The 24,721-nt window shown below is 36.0% G+C and overlaps 1 protein-coding gene across 4 annotated transcripts in view; it reads right to left on the bottom strand.

Moving 5' to 3' along the window:
• Positions 1-15,505: 15,505 nt before the first annotated feature.
• Positions 15,506-24,721, bottom strand: part of LOC142342817 (alpha-N-acetylgalactosaminide alpha-2,6-sialyltransferase 5-like) — a 35,539-nt gene continuing 26,323 nt past the window's right edge. For 3 of the 4 annotated variants that reach the window (XM_075394411.1, XM_075394412.1, XM_075394410.1), the window contains exons 5-6: positions 21,900-22,153; positions 15,506-15,793 (exon numbers count right to left, since the gene is read on the bottom strand). In XM_075394411.1, coding sequence (XP_075250526.1) covers positions 15,585-15,793; positions 21,900-22,153 — 463 coding nt within the window. In that variant the 3' untranslated portion in view covers positions 15,506-15,584. The remainder of the gene's footprint in view (positions 15,794-21,899; positions 22,154-24,721) is intronic. The other variant, XM_075394409.1, reaches the window with a different exon arrangement.

The following is a 24,721-nucleotide window of genomic DNA, read 5'->3' as shown; positions in this document are numbered from 1 at the left end:
AACAACTGCAACACGTAAAATTAACAGAAATTGGATATTACGAAACATCAAAACAGTGCTATTAAATCATTCTACAATATTTTTTAAGATATTTGGTCACACTGGTTAGATAAAAGAGTATTTTCAAGAAACAGTTAGTTCTATGTGCCACATATTCAACAAGGCATAACGCCAGACTGAAAAAATGCATGCTACAGCTGTTCCAAAAAGTTATACTGCAAAAAATGAAAGCACGAAAATTATAAATGAAAGACTTTATAGAAAACGATAAAAGCTTTTATTTTCACGACAAAGGGAGTCCAGCAAAATCGCTCGATTGCTATTATTATGAGAAACATGCGTACGCTGGGCTTAACGATCAGGAATATTACAAACTGCAATCAAAATTACCGGTTGATGTACACTTTCTTGATCTCTTGCACTATGCAATAATTGAGTCCTCTGTATGCATAGCTCATTGTTCAAAAAGCGAAGTCTAGCTTGTCGTTTTGTTGGAATGGTTCACAAAAACAATTGAAATGGTCAAATTTTGGTGCTAGTTAAGCGCTTTTTGCGGAAAGCGCTGAAATGAGCAACAGAGAGCGCGCTGAACAACAATCAAGAGAAAGGTCAAAGTGCTGTAAGTGTTAACCCGTGTTGAAATCTCCCCTGATTACACCCCCCAAAAAAAAAACGGATGCAAGAGTAGGTGGTAATTGTCTATGGGGGTAAAATTATGTAAGATTGGGGGGGGGGAGGGTAATGGGGTGGGGGAATTTTTGATTTTACCCGCCAAAACTTTCTCCCCAAAAAGATTATTTTTGGATTGTAACAGTCCAAGTCTGGTCAAACATTAGCCCTGCTAATGCTGTTCATCCACTAGGGACACTTATTTTTTCGAATGTGGTAGATATAGATAAGTTGTTAGTTAAAAAATCAAAAGCAAATGCTGCGCTTTAGATAATCACCGAGTAAAGTTAGCAAAAAACAGCAAGAGAAAGGTCAAAGTGCTGTAAGTGTTAACCCGTGTTGAAATCTCCCCTGATTACCCCCCCCCCCCAAAAAAAAAAACAAACGGATGCAAGAGTAGGTGGTAATTGTCTATGGGGGTAAAATTATGTAAGATTGGGGGGGGGGGAGGGTAATGGGGTGGGGGAATTTTTGATTTTACCCGCCAAAACTTACTCCCCAAAAAGATGTAAGATTAGGGTGTAATTCTAGGGATCTAAGAGTTATTCTAAGATAAAGGGATCATACTAGGTGGGTTAAACGATTAAGATAAGAGTCAGTGAGGTGTAAGGGGGGCGAATTTTTAAAACTCAACCCCCCATTAAAAAACCCAAAATTTGTAAGATAAGGGGGTAAGTTTAGGGGGTAAAACAATGTAATATTAGTGGGTAATGAGCAGTAAGGGGGGATTTATTAGATTTACCCCCCCCTTGCACCAGAAAAAAACCCCAAAAGATGTAAAGTTAAAAGGGTAATTTTAGGGGTTAAACGATATATGATAAGGGGGTAATGGGGAGTAAGAAGGAATTGTTAGATTTTACTCTTCAAAATTGCCATCAAAAAGATGCCAGATTGGGGGGCATCATTAGAGGGTAAAACAAGGTAATGGGGTCATAGGCGACATTTTCAGATTTAAGATAAGGGGGTAATGAGGATAGAACATAATGCAGCTGAGGGGAGTAGTGGGGGGAATTTTTAGAATGAACCCCCAAAAAATTAACCGCTCCCCCCCAAAAAAATATAAGATTAGGGGGCAATTTTAGAGGGGTAAACTGAAATAAGGGTGAGGGGTAAAATGTTAAATACATGGGTTGGCTTGTATTGAGCAACCATCTGTGCGTGGTCTGAGTGCTAAGGCGAACTGGCTTAGGGGACAGAGCTTGTGGGTGCAAGGTTGTCACTCTGCGACTATGGATGTAACACGATGTGGAAGTGGGGCTGCCAAACGGTACATATTTTGGGGCAAAACGATGTAAGACTAGGGTGGTAACAGGTGGTAATGAGGGTGGGGGAGTAATGGGGAAAATTTTTATTTTTTACTCCTCCCCCCAATATTTACCCCCAAAAGGATGTAAGATTAATGGGTAAATTTAGTGGGGCGGGGGGGGGGGGGTAATTTGAAGTAAGATTAGGGGATAATGGGGAGTAAGGGGGATTGTTATATATTACCAAAAATTTCACCCAAAAAAGTAATATTAGGAGGGTAATTTTAGGGGGTAAAACGATGTAAGATAAGTAAGGGAGAATTGTCCGATTTTACCCCCAAACCTACCATCCAAGAAGACGTACGATTAGAGGGTAATTTTAGGGGGTCAAACGATGCAAGAAAGGAGGTTAAATCCATCGTTTCACCCCCAATACTCCCATACACTTACGTGGGTTTACCCCCCTTACACCCTACTTTTGCGTTGTTTTACCCCCCCTCTTGCGCCGTTTTAACCCCCATTACACCTCATTACTCGTGCATCAGTTTACTTTACATTAACCCCCTGCTCTTACACCATTTCACACCCCCCCCCCCCCCCAATGACCCATACTCTTGCATTGTTTTACTCCCATTGCCCACCTACTCCTGCGTCGTTTAACCCCCATTACCCCCTACACTTGCATCATTTTACCCCTAAAATGTCCCCCCTACTCTTACACCATTTTACCCCCCCCCCCCAAATTACCCCCACTATTGCTTCGATTTACCCCCCATTACCCCCCCCCCCCCCCAAAAAAAAAAATGACGTAAGAGTTTTGTGAAGAATTGGCTAAAAATTCCTCCGATCCCCCCCCCCCTAATCTCATCTTTTTATTAAAATTCGACACGGGAAGATATAGTTTACAACTCGCCGCTTATATGTCCCTTCTGCTCATTTTCAGCTTCTCCACACAATTTTCAGCGCTAATTCAGTACCGTTCAATTTTATGCCTGTTGAAAAATCCCGCTCTCTCTCTCTCATTGCATTATTTGAACATGTTATTTGTATATGTTTTACACATTTTAGTGGCAATTGCAGCGCGCTTGAGTTGCACATTTCAAACCAAACAGACCCAGTTTAAGACAAGGCTTACAACAAAAAATAATAACGCCCAACAGTTACTGTTCATTTTACATAAAATTTTAACCGTTTAAATTGAAACAAGGCTTCTCCTTATTTAAGCAAAAACAATTTCCCGTCCTTTCTCTATCTATGAGCATAGCTCTTAAGGCAATTTGTTCAAGTCCATTCACCAACGGTTATTTCAATCAATTTTATGTAAACGTAGCCAGTGGATCGCAGTGAAAAAGTTACGGAGTAAAAATAAACTTGCGAAAAAACATTGACCAATCGGATTTGAGTATTTGCATAGCCCACACAAGACCTTAGATTACCCAAGAACCACGCAAAGGTTACCAGGATCTTGACAGGAACGGGTGTGGTTTTCAGAAAATCACATATTTGCAAATGTCTATAATAGTCTCCAAAACAAATCAAAATCGTTTTTGGTTTGCCACACAATAAAGCAAAAGTTTTTCAAAATTATATACGTTTAACTTTTTCCAAGGCCATGGAAGGATCTTGAAAAGAATTTGTGTGGTCTCTAACGTTTTATTTCTGCTGTTTTTTGCCTCATTTGTCAATCCAAAGCCATTTACTAATCCATAGAAAGCAACATTCGTTGACGCAGGCAATTCAAAAAGAAATTTTCCAAACCACAACATTTTCCAAAGCATGGCAGGGTCCTGGCAGGATCTTGTGTGGTTTTTAGATTTTCATGGCCTATTTGTATTATGTACGTTAATACTCATGCGATGCCTAATGAAAATACGTTGCTTCTACCTTTTGAATCGGAAAGTCATTGAACTGAATAACCGGTTTCATGAGAGACAAAACTGATTCTGCGTCCCAATTCTCGACTGCTCTCTAGCCAATATTTCAAACACCTCTATGATAAATTTTATCACTAACACCGTCACAGCGTTATAAATCCACAAACCTGTTTCAAATGAATTATTTGAACAATCCGATAACTCTACACAAGCTATATAGCGAAGAGCGGAACATTTGATTTGCGACTGGATTATTCGGTGCTGCTCTGACTTTTGGATGTCAAGAATTTATCAAGCGGATCTTGAAGACAGACGGTCTTGTGACAAGTGTCAATGTGCATGGAGCCGACAACGGGGCATGATGTGTATTCTCCCGGGTCACCGATCATACAACTTTCTTTGATTCCATTCTAGGTCATATATGATTCTTAGTAGTCATTCTAGGTCATAAATGATGTTGTGTATGATTTCTAAGCAGTCATAGAATGATCATATATGATTTCTTTGAAATCATACAAGAATCAAACAAAAAATTGAAAGCCAAAAAACCATTATTTTTTATCTTTCCTAGAAATTTGAAAAATTTCTTGGAACTCATACAAGGTCATATATGGTACATGAAACAATGGCTGATGCCATATAATGAACTCAGGGGGCGTTTAAATTTATTTAGTATGTGCAGACAACATTTGACTATTTGGTGCACTATAACTATATGGATTTAATAAATAATTAAAAAATGATTTGAAAGTTAGTTGCAAAAAATTGTGCATTTTCCAAATAAATGAGCATTTGTAGGTATAAACTGTCTTCAGAGAAATTGAAAATTTTAGTCATATAGATATACTTGTTTTTTTTTCATTTAGCACCTAATTTAACAATAATTATTGCACTGCAGGGTCTTTGGTGGATCACAAAGTGATACCGGGGAATCACTTAAGTGATGTCGTATCCATAAATTGAAAAAAATCCAGTCAAGAAAAAGAAGATGTATCATTCTTGGTAACCATAATAGGATCATATATGATTTCAATGCAACCATACGAGGATCAAATATGATTTCTTTGGTTTCATACTAGGATTGTACTTAAAAATCGGTTGTGGTCAGTATGAAATCATATATGATCCTTGTATGAAATTGAAGAAACTTCAACCCGGACTCATTTGCAATCTGTGCGCATTCAGACTTCACGAAAGTTGGCTTCATTAAAGAAGAAGGTCTCATCAACGGTGGCCACATTTCTCTCCTAGGAAAACAGCATATTGCGTGCCCAATCAGTCAATCCAAGCACCTAAGGCTAAAAACTGTAAATTAGAAATAAAATCAAAAAATCATTTTTAGCTGTACTCAAATGAGCGTTTAGCTGTACTCTAATGAGGGTTTACTTGGCAAAGCAACCTAACCCGATTAAAAAAATATTCTGATTGTCACAGCCAAAAATAATTTATTGAAATTTGAAATTTCACCTAACAAATTTGAATAATCGGTTACCATTATAACCGCAAAAGTATTTTCAAGAAGAAAAACTCAAACACCGAGTAAATACGAGTAAACGGTAAAAAAAATAAGCAACCATGTTTAATTATTTATATGCGTATAGAAATTGTTCCAAGTTAAGTTGAAAGGTAGAAAAAAAATGTTTAGCCCAGTATTTAGTAAATATAACCACCGATGACAATACGTTGCTTCTACCGTTTGATTATCCGGACAGTCAATGAATTGAAGAATTTCCTAATAAATTGGTTTTATCAAAGATTTAAAAAAAATAAGTCGCGTCCCAGTTCTCGATTGTTCCCTAGCCTATTTTTCAACAACCTCTATGAATATTTTAACGAAACAGAAAAAATATTCATGCAGAAGTTTTTACTTCTTCTTGAAATTTCACAAAAGTCTAGTAAGTTAACTTTAAAGAAAAAGCAATCTTGAAGTCACGGTGACAACAATCAATTTAAAAAACAAGCCATTAACTTCTGACTTAGAAACGAAAGGACAATGATGGATTTAAATTTATAAAAGCCTTCTCAGAATTCCTTTTCGCATCGTTTTCACGTCGATCTTTTTTCAAATAACTTTCAAGTCACAACTTTTTCAGAGAAATAATAATAATGAGCCAGTTTTTCATTTCTGTTGGCATATCTATGTGACCTGATTTGCTCATTGTACAAGAAGTACAGAATGAGTGAAATCTGCAATTTTGGAACATTTCCATTTTTCTTAAATGCATATTTTCCTTTCTCATTTGCTTTCTCGAACAAAGTAAGTTTTGGATGTTTTCTTCAAATTTAAAAAATTTGATCACCGACCAAAACTTGGTTATCACCGTTTGATAGAACAAAATCGCAAAACTTGCACAAATGCACCCTTTGAAATTTTTGCCGAAAAAATTTTCGTATTTTTGCGGGAGAAACTTTTGTTTTTTTATCAGTGATAAAAAATTTTAAGGATTCTGTCTGGTGAGTATCACAGATCCTGTTGATGTAAATTTAATTCCTAGCACATTTTCCGACTGAACTGCTGAAATATACCAATCTGGATATTTTCACAATTTCTTACATTGATACAGTGAATACTAATATGGTTTAAACCCAGAATGTTGCACTGTTTCAAGAGTCTGTAGTTTGAACTCGTTTCTCAAATTGATGAGATCGCAGATGCACTAGTGTTCAAGAAGAGTAGTGCAATGAAATTACTAGCCTAACCCTACCCAAATCAGAGCTATTGGAGGAGGGGCGGTAGGTAAGGGCTTGGTATGATTGGAATGGAGGTAGATAGCATTGGAGGGCAGCTATAATGGATAGTTTGGGGATTCTGGTTGCTAGGTTGGTGGTTGGGGTCAGATGTAGTTAGGTAACGGGCAGATAGGTAGGGGCAGGCAGGTATGTTGAATTATCTAAAGTTTAAAAATGGAGGGATTGCATTCAAGGAAAACTTTTCCAGTTAACCTTTTGACCATAAGTATTACCCGCAGTCCTTTATTAATGAAATTTAGAAACTAAGTTACGGCTAAAGCAACTGCTACTAAAAATCAATTTCGAAATTATAATTCAACGTTCTAAAACACAAATGCTCGAGAACCAAAAGTTCAGAGTTCAAGTCATGAACAAATTTGAACTTTCGGAGAAAATGGTGAGTGAGGGTACGCGGATGCGGTCTGTATTAGTTTGAAAAGGGAGTAGGGACTGTTATGGAAAAAAATTCTCTCAAAAGGACCAATCGACCTTGAACGATGCCAGCTTTTTTCGAAATACCATAAATTAGAGAAAATTCGACTAGTAAAGTCCAACGCTCAAAACAGAAGTCAACGTTCTAACCCAGAAGGCAATGTTTGAAAGCATAAGTTGATTTTCAGGACATACACAAATTTGCTTCAGCTAAAAAAAGTAGTAGCTTCAGCTAAAAACTTGTTGAATAACAATACTCGTCTTCCAGTAAAAAAAAACCAAGAGCACCTCAATATGGCTGCACTCAGCTTGCAAGTTTGCTGCTAGAAACTCCAAACTGAGACTTCATCTCTATATTATTGAGTTTCACCCGTACTAACAACTAAAAAAACCCATTCAAGGAAAAGAAGATTTATCATTCTTGGTAAACATAATAGGAGCATATATGATTTCAATGCAATCATACGAGGATCAAATATGATTTCTTTGATTTCGTACTAGGATTGTACTTAAAAATCGGTTGTGGTCAGTATGAAATCATATATGATCCTTGTATGAAATTGAAGAAACTTCAACCCGAACTCACTTGCAACTGTGCGCATTCAGACTTCACGAAATTTGGCTTCATTAAAGAAGAAGGTCTCATCAACGGTGGCCACATTTCTCTCCTAGGAAAACAGCTTATTGCGTGCCCAATCAGTCAATCCAAGCACCTAAGGGAAAAACTGTAAATTAGAAATAAAACCAGAAAATCATTTTTAGCTGTATTCTAATGAGGGTTTAGCTTTAAGCTAATGAGGGTTTAGCTGTACTCTAATGAGGGTTTAGTTGGCAAAGCAACCTAACCCGATTTAAAAAATATTCTGATTGTCACAGCCAAAAATAATTTATTGAAATTTGAAATTTCACCTAACAAATTTGAATAATCGGTTACCATTATAACCGCAAAAGTATTTTCAAGAAGAAAAACTCAAACACCGAGTAAATACGAGTAAACGGTAAAAAAAATAAGCAACCATGTTTAATTATTTATATGCGTATAGAAATTGTTCCAAGTTAAGTTGAAAGGTAGAAAAAAAATGTTTAGCCCAGTATTTAGTAAATATAACCACCGATGACAATACGTTGCTTCTACCGTTTGATTATCCGGACAGTCAATGAATTGAAGAATTTCCTAATAAATTGGTTTTATCAAAGATTTAAAAAAAATAAGTCGCGTCCCAGTTCTCGATTGTTCCCTAGCCTATTTTTCAACAACCTCTATGAATATTTTAACGAAACAGAAAAAATATTCATGCAGAAGTTTTTACTTCTTCTTGAAATTTCACAAAAGTCTAGTAAGTTAACTTTAAAGAAAAAGCAATCTTGAAGTCACGGTGACAACAATCAATTTAAAAAACAAGCCATTAACTTCTGACTTAGAAACGAAAGGACAATGATGGATTTAAATTTATAAAAGCCTTCTCAGAATTCCTTTTCGCATCGTTTTCACGTCGATCTTTTTTCAAATAACTTTCAAGTCACAACTTTTTCAGAGAAATAATAATAATGAGCCAGTTTTTCATTTCTGTTGGCATATCTATGTGACCTGATTTGCTCATTGTACAAGAAGTACAGAATGAGTGAAATCTGCAATTTTGGAACATTTCCATTTTTCTTAAATGCATATTTTCCTTTCTCATTTGCTTTCTCGAACAAAGTAAGTTTTGGATGTTTTCTTCAAATTTAAAAAATTTGATCACCGACCAAAACTTGGTTATCACCATTTGATAGAACAAAATCGCAAAACTTGCACAAATGCACCCTTTGAAATTTTTGCCGAAAAAATTTTCGTATTTTTGCGGGAGAAACTTTTGTTTTTTTATCAGTGATAAAAAATTTTAAGGATTCTGTCTGGTGAGTATCACAGATCCTGTTGATGTAAATTTAATTCCTAGCACATTTTCCGACTGAACTGCTGAAATATACCAATCTGGATATTTTCACAATTTCTTACATTGATACAGTGAATACTAATATGGTTTAAACCCAGAATGTTGCACTGTTTCAAGAGTCTGTAGTTTGAACTCGTTTCTCAAATTGATGAGATCGCAGATGCACTAGTGTTCAAGAAGAGTAGTGCAATGAAATTACTAGCCTAACCCTACCCAAATCAGAGCTATTGGAGGAGGGGCGGTAGGTAAGGGCTTGGTATGATTGGAATGGAGGTAGATAGCATTGGAGGGCAGCTATAATGGATAGTTTGGGGATTCTGGTTGCTAGGTTGGTGGTTGGGGTCAGATGTAGTTAGGTAACGGGCAGATAGGTAGGGGCAGGCAGGTATGTTGAATTATCTAAAGTTTAAAAATGGAGGGATTGCATTCAAGGAAAACTTTTCCAGTTAACCTTTTGACCATAAGTATTACCCGCAGTCCTTTATTAATGAAATTTAGAAACTAAGTTACGGCTAAAGCAACTGCTACTAAAAATCAATTTCGAAATTATAATTCAACGTTCTAAAACACAAATGCTCGAGAACCAAAAGTTCAGAGTTCAAGTCATGAACAAATTTGAACTTTCGGAGAAAATGGTGAGTGAGGGTACGCGGATGCGGTCTGTATTAGTTTGAAAAGGGAGTAGGGACTGTTATGGAAAAAAATTCTCTCAAAAGGACCAATCGACCTTGAACGATGCCAGCTTTTTTCGAAATACCATAAATTAGAGAAAATTCGACTAGTAAAGTCCAACGCTCAAAACAGAAGTCAACGTTCTAACCCAGAAGGCAATGTTTGAAAGCATAAGTTGATTTTCAGGACATACACAAATTTGCTTCAGCTAAAAAAAGTAGTAGCTTCAGCTAAAAACTTGTTGAATAACAATACTCGTCTTCCAGTAAAAAAAAACCAAGAGCACCTCAATATGGCTGCACTCAGCTTGCAAGTTTGCTGCTAGAAACTCCAAACTGAGACTTCATCTCTATATTATTGAGTTTCACCCGTACTAACAACTAAAAAAACCCATTCAAGGAAAAGAAGATTTATCATTCTTGGTAAACATAATAGGAGCATATATGATTTCAATGCAATCATACGAGGATCAAATATGATTTCTTTGATTTCGTACTAGGATTGTACTTAAAAATCGGTTGTGGTCAGTATGAAATCATATATGATCCTTGTATGAAATTGAAGAAACTTCAACCCGAACTCACTTGCAACTGTGCGCATTCAGACTTCACGAAATTTGGCTTCATTAAAGAAGAAGGTCTCATCAACGGTGGCCACATTTCTCTCCTAGGAAAACAGCTTATTGCGTGCCCAATCAGTCAATCCAAGCACCTAAGGGAAAAACTGTAAATTAGAAATAAAACCAGAAAATCATTTTTAGCTGTATTCTAATGAGGGTTTAGCTTTAAGCTAATGAGGGTTTAGCTGTACTCTAATGAGGGTTTAGTTGGCAAAGCAACCTAACCCGATTTAAAAAATATTCTGATTGTCACAGCCAAAAATAATTTATTGAAATTTGAAATTTCACCTAACAAATTTGAATAATCGGTTACCATTATAACCGCAAAAGTATTTTCAAGAAGAAAAACTCAAACACCGAGTAAATACGAGTAAACGGTAAAAAAAATAAGCAACCATGTTTAATTATTTATATGCGTATAGAAATTGTTCCAAGTTAAGTTGAAAGGTAGAAAAAAAAATGTTTAACCCAGTATTTAGTAAATATAACCACCGATGACAATACGTTGCTTCTACCGTTTGATTATCCGGACAGTCAATGAATTGAAGAATTTCCTGATTAATTGGTTTTATCAGAGATAAAAAAAAATTATGTCACGTCCCAGTTCTCGATTGTTCCCTAGTCTCTTTTCCAACAACCTCTATGATTATTTTAACAAAACAGATAAAATATTATATTCATGAAGAAGTTTTTACTTCTTTTTGAAATTTCACAAAAGTCTAGTAAGTTAAATTTGCCGAAAAGTCAATCTTGAAGTCACGGTGACAACAATCAATTTAAAAAACAAGCCATTAACTTCTGACTTAGCAACGAAAGGACAATGATGGATTTAAATTTATAAAAGCCTTCTCAGAATTCCTTTTCGCATCGTTTTCACGTCGATCTTTTTTCAAAAAACTTTCAAGTCACAACTTTTTCAGAGGAATGATAATAATGAGCCAGTTTTTCAATTCTGTTGGCGTATCAATGTGACCTGATTTGCTCATTGTACAAGAAGTACGGAATGCGTGAAACCTGCAGTTTTGGAACATTTCCCTTTTTTCTTAAATGCATATTTTCCTTTATCATTTGCTTTCTCGAACAAAGTAAGTTTTGGATGTTTTCTTCAACTTTTAAAAAATTTGATCACCGACCAAAACTTGGTTATCACCGTTTGATAGAACAAAATCGCAAAACTTGCACAAATGCACCCTTTTGTATTTTCGTATTTTTGCGGGAGAAACTTTTATTTTTTATGAGTGATAAAAATTTTTAAGGATTCTGTCTGGTGAGTATCACAGATCCTGTTGATGTAAATTTAATTCCTAGCACATTTTCCCACTGAACTGCTGAAATATACCAATTTGGATATTTTCAAAATTTCTTACATTGATACAGTGAACACTAATATGGATTTAACATAGAATGTTGCACTGTTTCAAGAGTCTGAAGTTTGAACCCGTTTCTCAAATTGATGAGATCGCATATGCACTAGTGTTCAAGAAGAGTAGTGCAATGAAATTACTAGCCTAACCCTAACAAAATCAGAGCTATTGGAGGAGGGGCGGTAGGTAAGGGGCTTCAGCTAAAAAAGAGTGGTAGCTTCAGCTGAAAACTTGTGAAATAACAATACTCGTCTTCCAGTCAAAAAACCAAAAGCACCTCAATATGGCTGCGCCCATCTTGCAAGTTCGCTGCTAGAAAAACCAAACTGAGACTTCATCTCTATATTATTGAGTTTCACCTTTACTAACAACGAAAGTCAAGCCATTTTCGTTTAACAGCATCTTGAGAATTGGTGGTCCTGAATTAGTATTACTTAAAACTGGGAATGTCTGCAGTCCGAAATAAGACACAGGTTTTTTTGGTCAACCCAGTTTGCTTCGTTCAAAGGCAATCTGTAGACTTTAAAATTCAACAAATCTTGGCTATAGTAAAAATTTAAAAAATGAAGCTACAACAGTGCCTAAAATGGAATTCGGATTGGACTCAACAGGTTGGCTACGGAATAATCAACGACACCAAATACCTGGGAGTGCGCCGTTTGCTGTTTCTACGTGTTTTGTATCGTTGATTGTTCCTTAGCCAATTTGTTGAGTCCAATCCGAATTTCATTTAAGGGCACTGCTGAAGCTTAATTTTGCTTTTTCAAAACGAATCCAAACTCCATTTCATAGGACTATGAACTATGACCGCGCTTCATCGGTTTATCCCGTTTCTGTTGACTTTGCTGTTCAGACCTTAACTACACTCACTGCATAGCTTCATTTAGTGCAAGCAATTCAAATCCATTCAGTTGAAACAGTGAGTAATGTAATTCAAGATCCAAACATGAACATAAACCGACAAATGTCGGAAGAATTGCTCTTGAACGACAGGCGAGGCAATTTAATTCAGGAGCTGTAGCCTAGATTAATTTTTCTTTATGGGTGCAAAAAACCTCTCCCCCACCAGGATTCGATCCAATGACCTCCCGATCCACAGCCTCAAGCACTAACCACTTCGCCACAAATTACTTTCCTCTGCAACCGATTATATATTAGCTTTACTTCAGAGCAATAGAGATCACTCAAAATTGAAGAAGGAAAGCGTGAAAAAGTCACTTGAGAAGTCAAAGAATGTTCTAGAAAAGCGCAAAATTGTCAGGCAAAAAATTTGCATAAAAAGACATACACGTTTACTATAATTGCTACGAACTTCGTTCAAGAGCAATTAAAAATCCTGGATTCTGTAACACAAAAAGCCTGAACTAATGACAAAAAGTGTTTGAAAAAGCTAGCAGTTCAAGTCTTGGCCTGAAATTCAAAGAACTTAAAAAACTAGACCTTAAATTGACTTCAGGATGGTCTCCGAAAACCATTTTAAAAATTCTATTAAGAGTAAATCGAAACCACAGGGAAAATTATCGTTAAATTGCCGCATAAGAACAAAAGACCACAGGGGAGGCATCGCTTTTCTGTTCAAAGGCTCTTTTTTTTACTCGACATTAAAGTTATTGTGAAAAACTTCCATTCCTTTAAGGCACTTGCTAACTCGCATCAGTTCCTACTTCGGTGTCACCAACATCACTACTCCGTTTTGTCTACAAAAGCTATCAAAATGTGTGAACATTTTTTTAAACAGCCAGAGTTATTCCTGAAAAAACCTTGTTTCAATTTGTAAAAGGAGTCCTTTGGAAAACATCAATTCCATAACTGAAATTGAATCTTGTAAGGGGTAAAATATTGCTGAAATAGCCCCAAATATATATTTGAGAGATCGCCAAATTAGCGTAAAACTCTTCATTATCCAAAAGCTTGGAAAGCTATCAAAAGAAACCAAATATCACCCTAGTCTTTAGTAACCTTTTCGGAAACAAAAACTTTAGAAAAAAAGCTTGAAGAAGGTGGAAATGAAGAGAAAAGATGTATACTTAAAAAAATTTTCTATCCCAAATCTCTTTTCTCCGCTCTTCAAATTTTTCACTTTTTTTCAAATTTTAATCACTCCCTGAACTTCGGTTTCTTTGCTCGCTGACATATGTCATCAGTAATCGTCACTTATTTAGAACAAAAAAGCTCTAAGGTAACACGAACAAAAAAAGCTGACAGGGCAGGTCCCGAACTACAATTCATAATTTTTCATAACTTGACAATTGATTCGTAGAAGCATTACAAAAAAGGATTATAAAATTTTAAATACAACAAAAACAAGTGAAGTTGCCGCAATTGAACTTAAACCACAATCGAGAACGCAAAATTTTGTTCAAACACGTTCTCCTCTAAATTAAAAATAAAAAAATTCACACGTAAAAGCACTTGCTTTCATACTCCACTTCATATTTAAGAGTGACAAAAATCATCACTTCAATTTGAATTGAAAAATAAACGTGAGCCGACTTATGTCGGAGGAATTGCTCTCGAACGACAGGCGAGGCAATTTAATTCAGGGACTGTAGCTCAGATAAATTTTTCTTTATGGATGCAAAAACAGTTAACCACGCCGGGACTCGAACCATGGAACTCCCGATCCTTCACCAGAAACACAACCCACTGGGCTATCAGGCCCTTCTTACTGCCGTGCTGCAATCGATTTTATTCTAACAACAAGCTTTACTTCGAAGAGAGAGCAGTAGAGATCACTCAAAAATAAAGATCGAAAGAATGATAAAGTCACTTGAGAAGTCAAAGAATGTTCTAGAAAAGCGCGAAAACGGCCAAGCCAAAAATTTGCATAAAAAAGACCAACATGCTTACAATAATTGCTACGCACTCCGTTCGAGAGCAATTAAAAATGTGTGTACACATCTTAAAAAGACAGAACCCAATACAATTCGTCTTTGTATTGAAATAAGCATAACGCCGCTTCGAGTCGTAAAAAAAGACAGCGCTTCAATACAAATCAAGTTCTTTGAGCATTCAAATAGTAGTTGAGAGGCTTACGGAGGTTAAAGAATTTTTTTATCATTTTTTTCCGGCGGGCTTAATTGTATTGTAATAAGGATTTGCCCAAGTAAACAGTACCACAATTTTCTGAATTAAATCTCAGCGCTTTAGTTGCAGTTACTTAGCGCTTCTCAATCAGTTCTATTCGTCGCTCATTAAAAGACATATTTAAGTCAAATGATTTATTAATCAATTGAAATTTGGTTAACTACATAAAAGAAATTACTAAATTGAACATTGCGAACTAGTTAAATATCCAAATTAACTCAAAGGAAATATTCAATAATCATAGTTTTGGATCATAGGAGGAATCATAGTTTTGGAATTGCGTTGAATTATTAAATGCTGTCAAACTACTGCACGTGTGAAAATACAAACCCATATACACGAATAAAATCATTATATTCAGCACCTTTTCTGTAAATTTAGATGCAACAAGTGAGACACAGGAGACAAGTGAATGGAATGTGTAATATTTGCTTACTACTAACTAGTATAACATAACCGAATAAACGTCGGAAGAATTCCTCTCTATTAAAAATTAAAGTGAAAAATGGAACCAGTTTCGGCGCATTTTCTAGTTTCGACATAAAGAGGTCCGAGCCGGGCGCGCACAAGCTAAGAAATTAATGAAAACAAAAACCAAATCAAACAGCAGAAACTTAGAAAGAAAGCCTGTCTTCATAACTAATCAGATAAAAATATACAAAAATTACAGCTTAGTCTAAATTGAGTAACCTAAAGATTAATTGGGAGATATCAATTGATATTTGCATTATAACCGATAATCGTCAGAAAAATTACTCCAAATAACTAAGGTTCGTCTTTTGAGATGATTCTCTAGCCTCCGGCTTATAGTCTTTTTGGGGTTTCATTTTACAGCTCGACTTAAATATTTTGAATAAAAATGCCCATTTCTGTACCCAAATAAATTTTAAGAGCCTTGGGGCAATCGGAAATAATTGGAGCAATTTTCTTAAACTAGTATTAGCATTAATTTATATCTATCAATTCTCTATTGGTACAATGTGAATGTTAGTCCTCTGTTTGGCCCATTCCCTGAAAACGTTTTGCTCAGTGAAGAACAGGTGTTTGAGTCCTTGGCGGCGATGATTTTTGCGGAAGTAGTAACAGTCGCCCATTGATTCGATCGTGAACAGGGCTGAGGGGTAGTAGTGGTAAGGCGCGTACTTCCAACTACTTTGGCACATATTTTCTAAAACAAACATAAACCAACTAACGTCGGATGAATTGCTCTCAAACGACAGGCCGGCGGCAATTTAATTTAGGGGCGTACCTAATCTTAGAAATTTTTTATGGGAACAAAACTCGGACCTCATAGGGGTTATAAGCCGAAACCTCCAGGATAGCCACAATGGCTCACAATCTCTTTTATATTAGCAACAAACAAAGAGCAATTGAGATCACTCAAAAATGAAAAGTGAAGCGTGAAAAAGGCACTTGAGTAGCTACAGAATGTTCTAGAATAAGTGCAAAAATGGTCAAGCAAAAACTTTGCATAAAAAGGACCGACACATTTACAATAATTGCTTCAAACTTCGTTCGCGATATAATTTCCGTTCAGCCTACAGTGTTACACTCCAAACAATTCTAGAAGAAATGAACGTTTCTCAAAAACGAGATTGCCCGAAAAAATTGAGTAATCGGGAAAAACTGCAAAACATACCCGGCAGATTGCCGGAAAATAGCCGCCGTTGATTCCAATAAGCATGACTGGGATTGAAATAACAGAAGATATTGAAAAAAAAAGATTTTCGTACAAAAACATTTTTTAAGTCCGATTTATTTTGATGGCATTTCGTAGTTGAACATACTTCTGTTTCTTAGAGAGAGGCTACAGGGGCTACTATCAATAACAATCAGCATTAGAGAGAGGTAACTAATACTTATAGGACCGACGTTCAAATAGCGGGCATCTAAAATTGGGCTTTATGGGTTTATCCCGTTTCTATTTCTGACTTCAATTTTTTATACTGACTGTTCATTTTGAATTGCTTTGCTGAGCAACTGATGTTCAAAATCACTTTTAGCAGAATGAGAGAAGAGAGAAACTAGCCTAGAGAAGTCAAAAAGATTTCACGCAAAATGTTGAAAAGGCGGCAAAATGAGGTAAAGCGAAACATTTTTTTTATTCGACGAAGTAAAAAAACATAGCAGGACAAGTCCTGACGTACAATTCAAAGAATTTTCATTGACTAAACAGAAAATCTAGACCTAGAATTAACTATGAGTGAATTCAGAAAAACATTTTAAGAAAATCAGAACAAAAAAATAAGAAAAAAAAACAGAAAATCAATATCAAAATGCCGCATGTGAACAAAAAAACCCCTAGCGAGAAATGAAAATTTAATTCAAACAAAAAACTAGGCCTAGAATGAGCTGTGAATGGATTGGGAAAACCAGCTAGAAAAAAATCCGATCCAAAAAATCGAAAAAACAGTAAAAATCAGAGTGAAATTGCCGCATGTGAACAAAAAACTGCTGCCGAGAAACCGAATTTTTGTTCAAACACCGTTTTCTCACTCTACTTTCAAATTAGAGCAAAAAAAATTCACGCCGCAAAACCACTCGCTTTTTCGCTCCATTTCCTGTTTCGGCGTGACCAAAATCACTACTCCAATTTGACTTCAAAAATCATGAAAATGTGTGAACAGATCTTAAAAAAAAAACATAGCCGGAAGAATTCCGGAAACGACTCGAAGTAGAAATCTGACTAATCTCACTAATCAGACGCATCACCAGCATATTACCAATCGACAGACATTGTAACCAATTAACAAAGAAAAGACGAGAAGTGGAAACTTGACAAAGAACAAAAGCAAAAAATAATATTCTCTAAAAATCCAAACAAAATTCTCTACAAAAAGATAACATGCAGCTTACCATCCATAACTCATAGAAATCATTTAGTTATATATTTGGCTAGATCAATCGCCCACCTAGTACTTGCAGAGAAACAATAAACAACAAACTAAAAAAAGACCAAGAAAAACTCTTTAACGAATTAGAATTTTGTATAATTTGTTTAAATGAAAACTGCCCTGCTAAGCCTTCAAGTGCAAAATCATAGAATCAACACCTACAAAAATGCTCCTTATTGAGAAAAAGTTACCGACAAAAAAACATTAAATTGGAAAAAATAGGCAAAAAACTTAGAAAAAAGACCAAAAGTGGCCAAAATTTGCTCTGATTTACTCGATTTTCTTTAACAAAAACAACTCAAAACTAATATCAATCAAAATGAGAGACATCCAAAAGAGCTACAACAACTGAATTCCACTAGAAAACTCCCCAAATGCTATCAAAGGTTGAGGAAGAATAGAAACGACATTTAAAACCAAATTGAACAAAAAAAAACGAGAAAACGTAAGGTGTTTTTTAAATTTTACAAGAAAAAATAAAGCCAAATAAAGTTCCTTTGAGCAAATAGAGCAATGAAATGCTCGCGAAATAATGGGCAAGTCATAACAAGCTAAAAAAATTGTCAACGATTGAAAAAAAACGAAAAAAAGCAAAAAAAATTTAAAAAGTGGTTAAAAAATTCTCTATTCTGTCATTTTTCTTCAGAAAAAAATGTTTTATACCAATAAAATTGAAATCAATTTACATCCGTGATATTCTTTGAGTAACGAGCTTCTATGCAAATTGCACTTAAAGCAGTAAAACAAAACAAAAGGCCAAAATACATTAAATTTCGTCGAAAAATCAGCAAAACTGATCAAAAACCTCCAAATTTTCATAAAACTCAAATTAACTACTTGAAACCTTCAATTCCTATCAGAACGAGCTGAAATCCAATACAGTATCATAATCAGACCTCATAAACAAGAAAAATTGCAAAAAAACTGCTTTTAAAAGCCGCACGTGAACAAAAAAATTTCGCTCGCTCAGAGAAAATTTTTTCACACATCAATTTCTCGCTCTCTCAAAAACAGCGGTATGAACAAAAAACCACTCTCTTTTCGCTCCGCTCTTCACTTTTGTTCAGCAACCAAATCACTCCAAATTTTTTCACGCGTTTCATTTCCCGCTTAAAAATTCACTCCAATAAAATGATTAAAAAAAAAACATAGCCGGAAGAATTCCGGAAACGACTCGAAGTGAAAATCCAATTAAACGCCATCCAACTACTCAACAAACAAAACATGTCTTCCTTAACTTATGATTATCTTGAAACAAAGTCATGAAACAAAAAAGTAAAAACAATAAAATCAAATCTGTTAAAATATGATAAAAAATCTGATCAAATTTTGTTATAAATTGAGATACCAAAAAAACTATCTCTGCCAAAATAACCTCATCAAAACAACTATTACCTACAAAAACCACTTATGTGAATTTTGAAAAAACACTTTAGGCTAAAATTATGAAAAAAAAGCTCTTAAAAACAACTTTCACTGAAAAACTGGAAAAAGTTACTAAATTTTTTAATATTTCAAAAACATATAAATCCAAAGAAAACATCCGCTCAGCCAGAAGGGTATCCAGATGCTCGCAAAACAATAGGCAAGTCATAATAGGCAAAGAAACTTAGCTAAAAACAGAAAAAAAAACGAAAAACTGCAAAAAAATTAAGAAAAACAGTTCCAATTTTCGCCTTTTTTGGTCATATTTCTCAACAAAAAAGTGATTCTTACCCACAAAAACTGTAACCAATTGTTATCATAAAATTGCTCAAGTAGAAGGGGTTTCCTCAATACCCATTTGAGCCCGTAAAACAAAATAATCGTAAAAAAAACGCAAAAATTAGCCCGAAAATAAGCAAAATACATTAAAAACCTCCGAATTATCATAAAATTCATATTAATTTCCAGAAACCTTCAAACCACTACCAAAACCAGCCTAAAATTAAAACAAAATCATAACCAAACCTCTTAATCAAAACAAACGAAAAAAAACTGCTTTAAAATGCCGCACGTGAACAAAAAAATTTCGCTCGCTTAGAGAAAATTTTTTCACACCTCAATTTCTCGCTCTCTCAAAAACAGCGGTATGAACAAAAAGCACTCTCTTTTCGCTCCGCTCTTCACTTTTCAGCGCCAAAATCACTCCAAATTTTTTCACGCGTTTCATTTCCCGCCTCAAAAATCACTCCAATAAAATTGATTAAAAAAAAAAAAGGACTTCTCCAATACTCCTCTTCGAGTCGTAAAAAGGACTTCTCCAATACTCCTCTTCGAGTCGTAAAAAGACAGCGCCCCAATACAATTCAAATTCTTTGAATTGTAAAAAAAAATAGGAGCGCTATAATAGCCGGCTGAGAAGATGAGGGCGGCTATTAATAAACATAACGGATTACCGTGGGAAAAAAAGCTCATGAAAAACAGGCCAGGCGCTGGCTTTAGTTGTACTAAGCTAAGCTTAGGAGGCTTGACTCCCATTTTCTCTTACTATACCACGAAACTCTTCCCTCTCAAGTGTTCAAAAGCTTCGAAGAACTGTACATTCGATCCCATTAAGGCTCTAAGAGCCCTAACAGCTAACAGTCCCCTGCCCTGGAGTTCACTGGATTATACAGTTTCTCAAGACTAAAATTCAACGGGAAGACTGACACCTGAACAATTAGATAAATTGAATTCCTACTAATGTTGCGATGTGTTTGATTGACTCAAATGCGTGTACTGCAGAACTGCCCTCAGATAGCCTTCATTTAGATAGAGATATGACCTTTTGAAAATGAGGACTGACCGAAAAGATATTCACGAGAATGAAGAATACCTCACTCCAATAACCGTGAAAAATGGTCTGAGGCACTCATTTTAGTCAAAGAATTCACGAATTAATAACAAGTTGATTTGAAGTGAGAATGTCGTTGCAGGTGGTTAACCCGAATAATACAACATACCCATCAGATTGCCAAAAAATAGCCGTCACTGATTCCCATAACCCCAATTGGGATTGATAGAACAGGAAAAAAAGGAGAAAAAAAACTGATTCATTAAAGAAATCTTATTTAAAGTGCGAACTATTTTGATTTCATTTTGCTGGTAGACATACTCCTGTTACTTAATGAAAGGATAAAGGGGCTAGTATCAATACCAATAAACATTAGAGATGGTAATTGAGACTTACAAGAAACTAAGTAGCGGGTATCTAAAATTGGGCTTTATGGGTTTATCCCGTTTCTATTTTTGATTTCAGTCTACTGATACTGAATCTGTTAATTTTAGATTGCTTTGCTAGGCAACTGCCGTTTAAAACAGGTTGAGCAGAATGACCGAACTATAAAACTAGCGTAGAGAAGTCAAAGCGATCTCACGTAATATGTCAAAAAAGCAGCAAAATGAGGTAAAGCGAAAAAATTTTTATTCGACGAAGTAAAAAAAAACATTGCAGGACTGGTCCTGGCCTAGTTCAAATAATGTTCATTGAATAAACAAAAAAATAAGAATATGAGTGGACTGCGAATGGATAGGGAAAACCATTTAAAATCAAAACAGATTAAAAAAATAGTCAAAATCAATATGATAAGGCCGCCGCATGTCAACAAAAAAGCCATTGGCGAGAAAACGAACTTTTGTTCAAACACCATTTTCTCAATCTACTTTAAATTTAGCGAAACAATTCACGCCGCAAAACCACTTGCTTTTTCGCTGCACTTCCTGTTCCAGAGTGACCAAAATCATCACCCTAATACAATTCAAATTCTTTAATTGTAATAAAAATAGGAGCACAATAATAGCCTGCTGCGACGATAATGGTGGCTAAACATATCCGATTAACGTCGGAAGAGTTTCTCGTGAACGACTAGTGGTAGCTCTAATCTATTGCTGCCTGCTTGTTGATGGGATGAACTAAGAAATTCACCAATGTGCTTTAAATGAGGTCATTAGTGGGAAATAACCATTTTCTGCGCACTTTTCAAATGACTTTTATCGGTACATTGTGTTCAGCTACTTGAGCTTGTAAATGAGGGAGGAATTTAGATCGCGCAAAACGTCAGGGGCGTTAAAGTCACTCGAAAAGTCAAAACGGTAGATCGATATTTTGCATAAAAAGACGCACATTTAAAATTGCTTCGTTCGAGAGCAATAGAAGGACAACCGCTCAGCTACCACTCGCCCGCCTTTAGAAAATGACCATACGTTAATGCCCAACGTTCGAAAGCAGAAGTTGATGTTAGAAAAGATTGAAACCGAAGTTGAAGTCATGAGCGGACGATATGAATCAACAGCAAAAAACCTGGCTGATACCAATACTGACTACTATTCGAGTCATAAAAAGACATAACTACAATGAACGTTTCAAACTTCGTTTTAGAGGTTGAGAAAAAGGTTGTCATTGAGAAAAGGTTGTCCAACCTGGTGTCAACCCGTAGACATAAGTTTGCTTGCACGTGTTCATTGCTATGACGAAGGCGTAGAACCCTGTAGAGATCCAAGTAGTATTTTGAAAGGCATTCGACTCCGTCCCCGTCCACTCCAGCCACAGATTGTCAAAGAACTCCGAACGCCCGTAGAATACCTTAACGTTTGGCCTCAACCTACTTAAGTTGCGTGACAAGTCGAAAATGTCCAAATCTGGCGCTCGCCCTCTGTCCGACTTTTTGCCAGAGCTGAAACGAAAACTAAATGCTTCCATATAGCTCTCTCAAAAAGTGAACATCAATAGATTCACAGCGTGCAAAATGGCACAGGGATGAAAGAAATGAACGTCAGAGTTCTGATTTTGAACAGTTAAACTGTTGAAAATCAAAAATCTTGCCCAGTGGAAAGCAATTACAAGTTTTTCACTGATTAATTAAACTTCGGATGCCACTAAAACATAGATTAGCAGGAAAGCATGGTCAATTAGAGTTGGATGAGTTGTTTGTAGCCGTCAGTTGAACTCAAAACTTAAATGCTGCACCCATAGACCAAGAATTAGTTGATCAATAAACAGAACTAAAAAATAATTGAGAAAATATAATTGTCATTCATTGTTACCTCTTTACTGAAATTAACCAGAACGAGTAAGAGTGATTTCATTCACGCAGAATTCACTCGCGAAAAGAAAGAAATTTCAAATTGATGTGACGAAAGAGTCCCCATACTAATAAAAAACATCTATAATCTGAACTAAAAAGTATTTCAAGCAGTTATCAAATTTTGTATTAATTTTTAATTAATCATTCGAAATATACATTTTTCTGAGCTTTAAAACACATCAACAGATCCACGGGTAATAAATCAACGTAATAACCTGTTTCGCACCTCGTCTACAAAAAACAATGAATTCCACTGATCTGCAGTGTCAAAAAAGAATATCAATAAGTTATATGGTTGTTAGCTCGTTATAAGAGCCGCGAGAAAAAAAAGGCCATTGCAACACATACGCACTAGGGTACCACTATTAAAGACACTATTCGTGTTTCAATAAATAGTCACTGCTGAAATTCTCTCATTTCAATCTAGACCTTTCTCATTTCAAATTCCGAACAACCCCCAAGGACTATCTATGTACCAGTAAAAGGGAAGAAAACGATTATAATTAATAAATCATATTAAAAAAGCGAAATGCAAACTTTAATAAATAAAGGTTCTAATAAAGGGCTCACAACGTTGTTAAAACACCTCTCAAACGTTAGGTGGTGTGCGGTTTAAGGAAAATTTTGAGCGCTATGATTCGGACATGTTGTAAATTTAACCTTCTTTAGGCTATGGTGATTCGACATAGCATTTTGCGCCTTTAATCTAAATTTAGTAAAAAGGAAATTGTCTGTCAGTGATCGTCATACACTCTGCTATATAACAACACGTAAAGCATCAAATTAGATACCACCACCGTTCTTAAAGCCCTATAAACTTTTAAAAAAGGAAAAGTTTGACAAAAACGCTTAACTAGCTCTTCTGTTAAGAAAGCCATATCGTCAATAAGAATAAGTGCCAGACAAAATCTAACAAACGGTTAACTGTTAACTAAAAAATCTTTAATCAATAAAAACTGAGAACAGTACAACCAATTTTTAGGTCAATACAAACCGGAAAATAAAATTTTCAGCTCTAAGCATAATTTTCGTAGGTAAGATAGAAAATCCATCGGAGTGAGAGCAATTGAAATCACTGAAAAATCAAGAAATGCGTGAAAAGGGGACTTGAGAAGTCAAAGATTAATCTAGAAGAAAAGCGCAAAACGAATTGCTCTCAAACGACTGGAAATCGGTTGGCTTCGGCAGTGGATAGCTGCGGCTTAGAGATACTCGCTAACACTTAATAGAGGGGGAGTGTGCATTGGGGGGGGGGGGGGGGGGTGGTCGAGCGTGCGGTGCTACGGGTTAAATGAGTTAAGGGGTATGGGCGCCCAACTCTAGGAACCACCCCTCATGCCACGAAAATACATTTTCTCGACAGTTTCGGCGAATCACAAACTTAGAGACTAGTAAGGCGGTAAGAGAACTGCACAGCGACTTAATGTTGATCGGTGATTACCTGTTTATTTCCTTTGACAGCCTCATATTGACAGCCTTTGTTTTCCGTTTGAGCCTCCCTCAAGCTCAAGGGTGTATATTATTTTCACCACCAGACGCTCGCGACATATTTTTATGTCATTATTTATGTACGGCCACGTTCTCTGTAACTAGGGGTGATTGCATAACGTATTGGGGGACACAAACGCCTCGGGGCGGGGGTCTAAATTGGCAGGTGGGGTAGCGTAGACGAGGGCAGTGGCGGTGACTGAGGGGGAACAAACATTTCTCAAAGTTAGGAAACTTACATCACACCAGGAATTTATGTCTCCTCAACAGTTGCGGTGAATCGCATAGTTAGAGACTAATAAAGCTTACAACTCTAAGAGAGCTCTTTTTCCTTTGCCAGGTCTGTGAATCAACACATTTGCTGCCACACTCAAATACAATTGCCATCCTTTTCTGTTATCTGTTCTGATCAGATCAATGGCGTTATTAGGGATCTGTTTGAGGTAATTCACTTTGTCTCTTCTTTTAGCCTTCTTCCCGAGTACCTCTCCTGTTATAGCTAAATGCTCCACTTCCCTCTTCCTCATGACATGGCAAAAAAACTTGAGTTGTCTCAATCTAATCAGGGACAGTTTCTGCCCAGACATCTTGACAACTCTTTCGTTTGTGAGTTTTGTGCTCCAACTGATCCTCATCATCCGGCGCAAGCAGCACATTTCAAAAGCTCTG

This window comes from Convolutriloba macropyga, chromosome 7 (assembly GCF_964194025.1).
Source record: "Convolutriloba macropyga chromosome 7, txConMacr16.3, whole genome shotgun sequence".
NCBI classification, from domain to species: Eukaryota; Metazoa; Xenacoelomorpha; order Acoela; family Convolutidae; genus Convolutriloba; species Convolutriloba macropyga.
This window is presented reverse-complemented; position numbering and strand designations above follow the sequence as displayed.